The sequence below is a fragment of the Coturnix japonica genome, chromosome 2 (genome assembly GCF_001577835.2).
Source record: "Coturnix japonica isolate 7356 chromosome 2, Coturnix japonica 2.1, whole genome shotgun sequence".
In the NCBI taxonomy this organism is placed as follows: Eukaryota; Metazoa; Chordata; class Aves; order Galliformes; family Phasianidae; genus Coturnix; species Coturnix japonica.
In genome coordinates, this window is record NC_029517.1 from 17020733 (window position 1) to 17033048 (window position 12316).

The 12316-nt window shown below is 43.0% G+C and overlaps 1 protein-coding gene across 1 annotated transcript in view; it reads right to left on the reverse strand.

Moving 5' to 3' along the window:
* PLXDC2 (plexin domain containing 2) overlaps positions 1-11845 on the reverse strand; it is a 225109-nt gene extending 213264 nt beyond the window's left edge. Inside the window, exon 1 of the mRNA XM_032443073.1 lies at positions 11160-11845. Coding sequence (XP_032298964.1) covers positions 11160-11268 — 109 coding nt within the window. The 5' untranslated portion in view covers positions 11269-11845. The remainder of the gene's footprint in view (positions 1-11159) is intronic.
* Between the last annotated feature and the right edge of the window lie 471 nt (positions 11846-12316).

Genomic DNA, 12316 nt, shown 5'->3' on the forward strand with positions numbered 1-12316 from the left:
ATTAACATATCTGGGTCATCTCTCAAAGTGAACATCAATTTTGTTTGTGTAAAGAGTGGAACAATAAATCATAAATTTGCATTTGAGAAGCTGCATGTGATAAGTGTTTGCACTTAACTTTGATGTGAGCTGAACATTTCTTACTGCTTTTCAAGCTCAGGCCTCTTTTCAGCCCCATGCAGGCAGATCATAAATTCTAAGAGAATATTTACTTTGTGAATCTACTAAATGTGTATTGCATATAACAAACAAATATATAAATTACAGTGTCCAGCTCTTAGAGAAGAATGTAACATGTATTTTAGAGAACAGATTATTTTCTATAGTTTTCTGCTCCGACCCACTACAGCAATATGGGGATGTTGCAGTTGATCTTTTCTGCCTGCTCAAAAGAACCTTCTCTCTAGAAACTTTTTTCAGGGTCTACAATGATGCTGCAAAACTTATTGCCACTGCTGTAAATGGGGTGGAACCCTCCGGGCCAACTAAACCCCAAACTAATCTCCAACTAAGTCCAAGATAAGAGAGAAATCAAACATCTACACCTTTTTCAGCCTTTCCATCTTCAGTGTAACACTGGCATATGTTGCTACTGTGAAGCAAATCTTTGGGTGGGAAGCTTTACAGAACTGGAGTCTAGGGAAGGTAGGACCATATATTCCAGAGCATAAAGTCTTCTGGTTTTATTTTTGATGTTTTGTTTGTTTGTTTGTTTTATTTTTGCTTTCCATTGGTGGCTCTACTGATCTTGAATAAGAAGTCTCAATCCCTTTCCAAATTAAAGGAGGGAGGGGGGAAATTAATTTTAAAATCAAGTTATTTATTTTAAAAGCCAACCATAATTTCTGCAGAACACACAAAACCCACTACTGGTGATAAAACCTCAGACACCAGAGAGCACTGACTGTACCTAGAATATCCATCAGTCCTGGATTATATTATTATTAGGATATAAAACATTGCAGCTTGGGATCTGATTTATAAATGACCGAGAGATATATCCATCCCTCTCTTTCTGAAAGACTCTTTGAGGAGAGGGACATCCTAAATGGCAAGAACTACAGCAGTCCCAAAGTCAGTCTTGCTGTCTGTGCACTAATCACTAATTTTTTCCCATATAGCCTTAGGTCCTTTGAAAAAAAGATCTGATCGGGGTTTAAAATCGTATCTTGGGGAATTCAAGGATGAGAAATTACAGCTTTGAATTAGATGCAGCAAGGGGAAACTGGAAAAATAAGCATGTTATTGCAGAAGCAAGTAACTCATACACTCTGAGACAGGATTTGCATGCTTTTTACTTTGGCAAGCTTGTCACTTTTCAAAACCACTTTCCTATTTATAAAATAAGGCTTTTTCCTTACCTCTTCCATGAATAAGGATGCTAATGGATAATGATAATTGTGAGAATAATTAAGGAAGCTGAAACACACATGTGGCCAGCAACACAGCAGTGGAGAAGCAGAGCTCACAAAGAACATGCTGGCAAATGATGGGAACCAAGTCTGGGGCCTAGCACTAGAGAGTACCTAAGCAAAGTCAGGAACACAAGTTGAATTCAAGCTTGTAGTAAGGCATAATATTAGAGAATTAAAATTACTCTAATGAGCTGAAAAAAACACAAACTCGTATCCAGAAAAATATTAAAAGAAAGTAAGTATGAAGCTTGTCCCTAGTATAGCAGAACTCAATAATCCCAGTTGAGGACGTATGGAAACCTCCTCATTTTAAGTGCTAAACTACTTTTTAGGATACATGGCTAGCTAAAGAGGCTGACAAAAGATAATAGTAGTTACTTTCCCATTCAAACTGACAAGTGTACTAAAGACAGAGCAGTTTTATGTCATGTATGCTGTTCCTGAAAATGACGCTGAACTGAAACAAAATCAATATTATTATCTTTGCAGTAAATGTCCAAATGATCGTGCAAGAGAGAAAATGAGCTAAAAAAGCTAAATCATAGAATTGCTTGAGCTGGAAGGGACCTCTAAAGATCACCTAATCCAACCCCTCTGCAGTGAAAAAGGACACCTACAGCTAGGTCATGTGGTCAGAGCCCCATTCAGCCTGACCTGGAATTTTCTCTAGGGATGGGACATCCACCACCTCTCTGGGCAACTTGTGCCAGTGCCACACCACTCTAATCATAAGAAACTTCTTCCTTATACCCAATCTAAATTTCCCCTCTTTTAGTTTGAAACCATTTCCCCTTGTCTTATCACAGCAGACCATGCTAAAGAGTCTGTCCCCTTCTTTCTTACAGCCCCTTGTAGATACTGAAAAGCCGCTCTCAGGTCTCCCCAGAGCCTTCTCATCTCCACACTGAACAGCCCCAGCTGTCTCAGCCTGTCCTCATAGACAAAATGTATATGTTAATGTCAAAAAAGAAAAAACAACAACAACAACAACAAAACAAACCAAACAAACAAACAAAAAAAAAACCAACAAAACACAACAACAAACCAACAACCAACCCCACACCCAAAAAAATGGGGTCCTAAGCAAGAAATTGCAAGGACAAATTACTATTGCTATTATTTTACATGCTCATTGGAAAGATGTAAATGACTCCAACAGATTGCAGTACTGCCAATGAAATGGAGTTTTAGGAAGGCTCGATACATTAATGCAATCAAAACAGAAAGCTGTCATATTTTAGCTTAGCTCAATGCTTAATTGGAGAAAGATCCCTTCTGCTTTCCTTCATTTAATGCAAACACAAGAAGCACTGTACTTCCAATTATACATGGAAATTATTTACTATGCAAATTAAGCAAGATTTAACTAAGAAGTATTGAATCATGCATACTTTCTCCATGAAAATATTTTTAAAGCAAATGGATAACAGATTCAATAAAGTCAATGGGAACCAGAACTGATGTTAATCTATAATAGTTACTCACCCCATCCATTTTCTTTGTTTTCAGACTACAGCCTAGATCAGTAGATATATGTTTAAATAGGAACCATTCTGTGTTGATATTGAGGTCAGGTTTCTGCAATACACCAAATGCTAAGCTTCTAGTCCATAAATGCTTTCACTGCAAATAAACCATAAATCTATTATCTTTACAGCAGCCGCAATCTGGAAAATGTGCTCTCCTTTAATTTAGTTGCTTCATGAATATCATATTAACAAGAAGCAACCGGAATGAGAACTATGTTATCAAGTGAAAAGCCCACTAACTGCATGATCAAGACAAGATCTTTTGGTCATTTTCTCCTTTTCTGTTATCAAATAATAGTAAGAATCCTACAAGATTAGATGGACTGTTTTTAAAGCACCTACTTGGCCAAATTCTCAAGGGTCAGAAATCTCCCTTAAATTTGACTAGAAAATTAGTTTTCCACTTTAAGTTGAAATTCTGATCTTGTTCTGATTACAAATAAAGATCAATGTTTACTATAGGATATGAATGAGTATGTATTTATATGCACAAACTCCAAGCAAAAGTGCTTTTCAACTAGATTATATTAAGACGTATCAGCATTTTTCATCTAAAAGTCAAAATGCAAATTTTAAGTGAAGCGTTTTGTCACCATTAAAACATGAAATTTAAAATTAGTTTTTTTGACACTTCCCACTTGAAGTAATTGGCAGGAGCATGTCAGATCTGACATAATTGTCTAAATTCAACCTGCTTCATTGACTTTTTTTACTTAATTTATATAATAATTGATAATATTAAAAAGAAGTCACATATTTTACTTTTCTAGATTTTTCTACTCTTCTAAGAGGATTTACAATATTAAGAGGTTTAAAAATATTGCATGCATTCTCCTCATCGTTTTATCCTCATCTTTGATGACACTGTGATCTTTTCAATCTGTTCCCTATGAAGTTGTGCTAAATAAGGCATTGTGTTTGTGCCTGCTTGTTCTTTACTTAACACATTATGTTATGTATTGAGGTAGAAACAGGGAAGTGAATAAAAATACTCAGGCAATCTGTGTTGTGTACAATGAATGAACAGGAAACTTGACAGTAGCAGTGCCTTCAGTGCTATAGGATACTGAGATTAAGGTCCTGGTGTAGTGCTCAAGGTGAACTGGACTTCACGCTTTGCAATAAAGTGGTCCCTACAAAGAGCTTTCAAGAGACCTAATTTTGGCCTCTTGCTGTTCATAGAGCCAGGCTTAGCGTAGTTGAGCCTGTTTCAAAATCCTTCCACAACTGAAAGTGAAGGATGCCTCCCCTACCTTCCAGAATCTATCCTAATGAGAAAATCTGACCTACTGTACAGCCATGTGAACTACTGAACCACTGCAGGTGATAAGGAAGCAATTCCTGAAGAGGGCAAGAAGGGCAATGGGAGGATAAACCAGGGAGAGAAGAGCCTACTCTGAAAACAGTTAAGCAACAAAAGGATTGCTAACAGAGGGCCCTGGGTTTATATCTCAGGGTTACTGAAGCTACAGTGTAAAATACATATCAGCAGGCTTCAAAAGGAGAATCACATATATCCACAATGTGAAAGCAGAAACATGCAGCTGGGGAACATCATAGAGCAACTATACTAGTAAAGAGTCCTGCCAACATCCAAATCAACTTGTGTCCCTGCTCTCAGTTTTCTACGGATGCCAAAATAACATTTTCCAATGAATTTCTGGTTAAATCGCTGACTCATTGAAACAAAAGCCAGCATAGTAATGAACTCCCCCTCTTAAACTCTTCACCTTTCAGAAGAGACAGAATTTATGATAGATGATACTTGACTTTTACGATCAGCTTAGTAGCAACTCTTGTGAAGAGGAAAGTTGTAATAATTCAGCCCAGATGCACTGTTGCTCATTCAATGCTTTCAGAATTCATATTACAGTCGGGGGGGGGGGGAGGGGTGGATAAAAAAAAAATTACAAAGGTAATTCTTGAATACAAGAACAAACTACAGTTCTATGTGTGCTCATTACTGGATAACTGCATCCTATTCTACTTCTAGAGTATGCATGCTGAGCTGAAACCTCCAAAAGAATCTGCCATAGTAACTACAGCTGTTAAGGAAAGCTGCTTAATGCATGGTGTTCCATTACTGTAATATAAGCAAACCTTTTAAATGGTTTAGTTATATCTATAAAGAAATGGACCACAGCTCCTAGAATTCTCCATGAAACATACACTTGAAATACTTCAAAACAAAACCAAAACTGTTTTAATTTAAAGGTTTATGTATACAATTTGTAGAACACTTCCTATCCAAGTCAAGAATTTCTTACTAAATAAGGATACATTGAAGAAGTAACGTATGCTTAACGTCCCAAAGCGTCTCTATGAGAACACTATTTATATATATATATCTACTTATAATGCAACCTAGGTAGTGTTAGCACTAAAAGATAAGTGTTAAAACAGGTTAGAATAAGACCTCATTTTAAAAGCCTTATTTCACAGCAGGAAAACTCTACGAAGCAGCATTTTAAATGTCTTCCCTTGTCAGTAGATACAGAAAGTGCAAGTTAAAATCACATTACAGCCATGCATATCATTGACAAATGAGGAATAGAGGCCTCAAGCTAAGAGAGCGCTTGAATTCATGCTTAAATTTTATCTAGCTGCTGAGTTCACGGTGAACTCTTATAAACTTAAAACTACTCATACAGAATGATTCAAGTTATCTAGGAGAGACCTTGAAGGGTCAAAGAATCCAGCCATTTGCTCCAAGGCAGTAACAGCTGCATTTCAGGACAGAATGACATTTCAAACATATGTTTATCTAACCTGTTTCAGTGATTAAGACTACTCAGAGATAATCTACTTCCATAGCCATATCATTCAGAACTCCCTGTTGTAATTTAAGTCATTATTTCTTGTTAAGGACAAGTTATTCCTGTGGCTGCAGATGTACTTATGTACTCGAAGGTTATTACCATGTCACCTCTTGGTTTCATTCTCTCTAACATTTCTTTCAGTTTTTCTTCATATGACATTTTCCAACTGGTCTACATATTTCTTGAAACACAGGGCTTGGAAATGAGGATTATAAGATCCTGTTGGGATCTTATAACTGCAGAGCGGAAAAGATGGCATCACTGTATGTCTTGTATTCCTATATTTATCCCTACATTTCTCCTGATGAATCCAACCATAATGTTTGCTGCTTCTAAAACTGAGTGTTTGAGTCAAGTGCTAAGCCTGACCCTGAATCTGGTCTAAGAACCTGCTGCGCATGCTTGTTTTAGAAGAGAAAAACATTGGGCCGAATCCAGCTAGAAAGAACACGCCTACGCACTGATGTTTGGTGAAGGGAGACTAATATGTTACACAAGCTTTTTCAAATCCAGAGTTTATGAGGACAATTAGCACAAATGATTGACCAATGCTGACAGCAAGGAAAGCTAACTGAGGCTCTGTTTATTTGTTGGATGAGGAAGAGAAGAGTGAGGAAGTAGAAGCATTCCATGATGACATACAGCATCCAGCACTCCCAAACATTACCTCACAGCAATGCTTTAAGCTCATTTTTTCAGAAGCCACAAATGAAAACAAAACCCACGTGCACTTAGCATGGCTTGTCTGCATACTTTTCCATGGAAAGTAATCTCCTGGGCTATTCAAGTTCCTGCTGTGATTACGCAATTCTCTGGTTTAGTAAATACAACATCTGCCAATTGCACCACATTAACACTCCCAGCTCAGCCCTCATCAAACCAAATAGTTGGATATAATTTCACACTGCTGGCAAGCATACAACATTTCCTCGTACTAGATGAGAAATGCTCCTGTCAAATGACCTTTTGTTCACTTCCCTGCACACAGGGCCCCAGCACACGCTTACCTTAACTACTGCCTTCTCAAATTGCATTGGTACTCATTTTCCTTAGGAAGCATGAACCACACTGGGAACTTGTACTCATAGAAGTTACACCAATACACAGAATGTGGCCTCAGTTGGTTTTGAAACTGAGGCAACTATAGAGTTTTCTTGTTGCCAGTGCCTTCAGAGTTACAAACAGCACCACTGCTCAGTACTCCAGGGATCCCAATAAAACCACAGTGACTTTTGCAAAAAACAGAGTCAAATGATGAAGCTTCCTTTAAAAAGAAATAAAATAAAAACAAAAAAATCAGTTCCTTAAAGGAGGAAAAAAAAAAAACAAAACCACAGTAGGATTCAGACAGAGTGGTTTTGGTATGACATCCATCACTAACTTAATTCAAAGCAAAGCAGCAAAGCAAAGGGGCATCGCTGAGCAGTATCCCATAGTCCTTCATGAAACACAGCTCCATGTCCAAACCTCCATCTTCTGAAGTCAGTGCAGGTGCAGGGAACAGCAGCCCTGCTCCACTGGGCCAAAACACTTTAATGAATGTGCTAACTCACACATCATGAATAACTAACACTAAAAATAGCCTGCAACTATTTTTCTCAGCGGGTCTCTCTTATTACCTGACATTATGAATTCCCTCACCTGATTCTTTCATGGCCTCAGGAGTCTCTTGTCCTACAGGAAACTGCTTTAGTGAACTGCAAAGGTTTTCAGAGGAATGTGGTATTCAGCACAGCAGATGTTGCTTCAGCATTTTGCTTTAAACAGCCTTTATGTGTCGCTAATAAATTGCTGCCCACAGTGAAAGGACTTTTCAAATATAAAGATCATTTTTGTCATTTCCTACACATCTACAGCATAGGAAGGTGGTTTCCCTGTTATTTATAACCAACTCCTAGTTAAGGGCCAGAACAAGAATCAGATTCGGAGTCAAGTGTTTGCTGGGTATTTAAGTGCCTCTCTGAACATGAAAACTGCAAGGAGGAACATTTATAACCAAACAGAAACAGTTGTCCCCAGAGGATTTTCAAACCTTCAATGAACTGTGACTATTTTTCCTCACACTATAACTGTGGAAATGAGTTTCTATGAGAGTGACTTTAATAACTAAGTCAATCTTATCATGGCCTTGATTTATCTGCCCCTTGTTATCAATACTTCAAACCACAATTCCAGCAGAAATGACAATTACAAAAAAACTGAAATAAAATAAAAGGAAGAACCAGGTTGACAGTTAAGAGATTACTTCTTCATAGAGAATTCTTGGTAGAATGCTTCAAATTTGCAAAAAGGACTGACTTGTAAATGTCACTGGGATACTTCAGTGATTGTTTCTATTTACAGATCGTGTATAGAAAAAAAAGAAATTAATTTTGAATGCAGAGAAAAAATTCTGGTACACGTGTTAAGTCATAACTGGCTTGATACTTGTAAGATAAAAGCAGCAGGTGCACACCTGTGACAGCAATATTCTAAACAGAGTAAACTCAAGCTGTACAAACCTGTGACTATTTCAGTAGATAAATACTAAATAAGCACTAACAGTAGTTTATCTCATGAAAGTGATTCTACCCTCTTTGAATGGCAATGCTTGAAGACAGCAGCAGTCCAGTGAGTATAAATTATACCTAAAATATGCTTTGCCAGAAGAGAAATTGCAATCGCAGCCTCCTGATTTTGACTGTGTTAGCTAAAGAACACAACACGTTCACAGCTTCCCATTGCAACGTTTCAGCGAGCAGCCAGCCCTCAAACACTCCTCATTGTTGGGCGAGCTTTCAAAGGAGCACTTTGCTTAAGCTCACTGAATTCATGTCACACGCAGTTCGGTTACTATCAAACACGCGCTGAACACAAACCTTACGTTTAAGAACTTTCATTCTTGATGGGGAGCGTTTTCCCCAAGGCAGAGGAAGCCGTGCCCACGCTCCGGGAGCTGCAGCGGCCGCGGTGCCCTCTGGCGGGGACAACCCCGCTCCTCGCAGCCCCAGCTCGAACACATCACACCGGGGCAGCAGGCGGGTACCGGCTTCGCTTCAATGGATCCCACCTGATTGTACCCAGGGAGGTAATTCTAGGAACTTGTTGGGGGACGGGGGCGACAGTATTTATGTATTTATTGGTGGTTGTTTTATTTTCCTTCCCCCCCTAGTTTATGTTGAAATAATGTCACAGCCCTTTGGTGCCATCCTCAGAAACCCTCTCCTGGTTCTAGCTCTTAAGGGCATACTTAACAAATTTCTGCTGCTAAAATGAGACTGTTAATCTCATTCACTTTCACGATGGTGTTCTGCCACTGAACATATCAGAACCGGCTTCCCCTTAAGTATCCGCAGCTACTTCAAAGATCTGGTTTCTACTTTAATTCTTCAAAGGTCTCATCTGAGCTACTCCAAAGGGATACACTGGATGCTAAATAGAGTGAAACTTTGAAACAACTCTTTATTCTGGCTCACAGAACCTGAAGTTGAGTCCCTCCAGCTTTAAATTAATAGTTGTCTACTTACTGATTAGAAGCAGTCTATATACTGAGATACATACTGTAGAAAAGCAACAGTATTAAAACTTCTAAAAACTGTAATGATGAAAACGTGTTAAATGTGAATCTGATTACGTTAATGACACCTGAGTATTGCTGTCATAATGCAAACCTTTTATCCAAGGTGGAAAGGAAAAGATTTTATGGTTATAGACACTCATCTGTCAAAACTGGCATGAGACCGTCCACTTCAGCAGCAGAAGGCAACAATCTCTTCATATATTTTCTTCAGAATGCATTACGTGTCAAGGTAATGTTTATTTATTGTTAACTCCTTGCTACTTCCTGCTGTGCACAGTAACACACCAGGCACTAACCAGCATCTTAGGAATAAGCAAGCTGCTGGTGCAGCTTCTGCTGAGCACTTCCTAGCACAGACCTTGATGACTATTACAGCTCAAAAGCCTCACTGAGTAACAAGCAGCTATTCTTTGTCTACTGATAAATTGTTGCTGACTAAATGAAATACAACTCTTTATTTTAACGGTACAACGGCAATAGGTGAAAACAGTCCTCTGCCACGCAAAAGGATCATTTTCTTTCTGTAGTCTCACAGCCACGCTTCCTTTTCACACAATAACATTATCAAACTCCAACACCTGCTATCCAGAGCCTCAAGAGCAGCAACATACATCTTGCAACGCTACATGTACAGTCTCCTGCTTTTTCCCTTCAGCCCCACGCGCTGTATGAGCCCCAAGCAACCTGCTGAGCTACCTGGCCCTTTAGCCATTCCCAGCCTTTTCCTGTATGGGAAAAGTCCTCTCTGCCTGGCACATCTCAGTTAGCAATGCAGAGAGCTCCCACGGCTCTCCTGTTTGGGGCACTTACTCTGTGACCTCAGAACTCCACAGGTCTATACCAGACTTATAGAGAAAGGGGCAGCTCGGGTACACCACAGACATATTTCAGCTGATATAAAACTGACTGGTACTTCAACCACAAAAGCAGAGCTTTTACAAGTGCAGATACAAAGATACAAGATAGAAGGTGCCGCAGCAAGATCCCCCGGTGTGCAAAACGAAGCCTTTCCTCACTCACTATTCAAATAGCTATCTGCAGACGCACTGAGCTTCCCTCGGCAGCTCTCCCCTCCGCAGCACAGGAGTGCGGGACGCAAAGGCTTTAGCGGTCAGAAGGGAGCCCCGTGCTGTGTGAAACACACCGCAGGTGCTGTGTGCCACACACTAACAGGTGCCTCCGGGAGGACCCTGATACCACCACAACCAAACTTAGGCAGCAGGGCAAATCTCTCGTTCTGAACTAACAGCTCCCACAGCCCTCAGGGGATGCTCCAAGATCCCTCTCTCAGCTCTTGGTTTTCACGGAAAGCTTCAAACTACGGGGAAAGCAGAGTGCCCGCTAGCTCTCCCAGCGGGAGATAAGGGGAAACTTTGCTTCCCCTCCTACGCTGCTGGGGCTGCGGCGGGGCCCCGCAGCTATGGGAAGGGGGGGACAGGGCATCCTGCCCGCCTTCCCCGCTGCCTCGGTCTCCTCGGAGCCTCTCTCGATTCTCAACAGAACACTTCTCAGAAGAGCCGCGAAGGAACCTACAGAGATCCCGCGGAGAGACTGAGAAAAGCTCCCACTTATGGTGGAGGGAGGAAAGTCCCGAGTTCTCATTCAAATAAATAAATAAAGCAAGGAAGAGCTCTTCCCGGAGAAGCCGGCAAAGGAGGGGTGCAAACCCGGCGCCGCGGTCATCCCGGGGGGCAGAGGGAGCCGAAACCCAATCCGCACTCCCCCTCTCCGGCCTCAGGCCCCGCGTTGTTGCTGGGAGAGGTGGCACGGAACCCCCCCCCCCTCGGCCCGGGGTTCAGCCGTGTTGCCCCGCCCGGCAGGTACCGGCCTCACTTACCGCGGCTTTGACTCGCAGTCTCTCCGCCGGCGAGCTGGCAGCGCTCGCTCAGGAACTGGAAAAGTAATAGAAATCCAGCGGCTAGTTTGCTTCTCCGCAGCCTCGCCATAGCACGGAGCTGCCGAGACAACTCTCCGGGGTGCGGGGTGCGCGCCGTTCCTCGTCGGAGGGTGGGGAAGTCGGCAGGCGGCGGGGAGTAGCCCTAGAAGGCGCCGAGTCGCCCTCCCCTCGCAGGAGCTCTCATGGAGGGGCGGCGGGGGCTGGAGCGGGGCTGGGGAGCGGTGGATGGGGAAGGCTCCGTTCCCCCAACTTGTGCGGCCGCGCCGCTCTCAGTCCAGCGGCATCACTGCTGGGGAAAACAAGCCCAGTCTCGCCTGCGAAGTGCCAAACTCTTCCTCCTCGCAGCCTGCTGATTGATTTTAGGAGAGCCGCGGAGATCCTCCCTTCCTGGCTTGCCCCCACCCAACTCCCTTCCCCCGCAGGGTGAGGCTTGGGTGCCTTGGGGACGGTGCCTCCCCTCGACACACCGCGAGCGAGGAAACCTTCCAGCTGGAGTCGGCGGGTCGGCCCCGAACCCCCGGGTGGGAGGGCAGCACCCAGAGGGCGGGCGGATGCTGGCGGATGCGCCGCGGGAGAGAATGCGGGCGGCGGGGCGGCAGACAAGTTCTCCTTTCGGGAGGTTTCCGCGGCTGTCAACTCGAGGCCGAGGGCAGCGGAGGGAGGCGGGCGGTTCCCCGGATCCCGGTGCAGCCCACTCTACCGCCTCCCGGAGCTCGGCGGGGCGCAAGCGCTTCGCTCGTTCCGCGGCTGCTGCTCGGCCCAGGAGGCGCCGTCCCGGAGCCGTGGGGGGAGGCCGGGGAGCAGCACGCACAGCCCCACGGCCCGAACCTGCCGCTCTGCGGGACGAGGAGATCCGGGCCCAGACTCGCCTGGAGATTCAGAAGTTGCTTTGTAAGGATGGGTCCGTTCCGCGGAGCGTCAAACCTCCAAGACCCCTTTACCGCCTCCCCCTACTCCATATTTTTACTTGGCTTCCGGAGCAACCAGCTTCCTTTCACCCCCCAGCCCCCCTCCCGCAAAGCCCTCCTCTGCTTTTGTTCCTTTTCCCTCTGCAAGTGAGGCGGTTAGGTGCGCTCAGCGCTACGAAAGTACAAGGA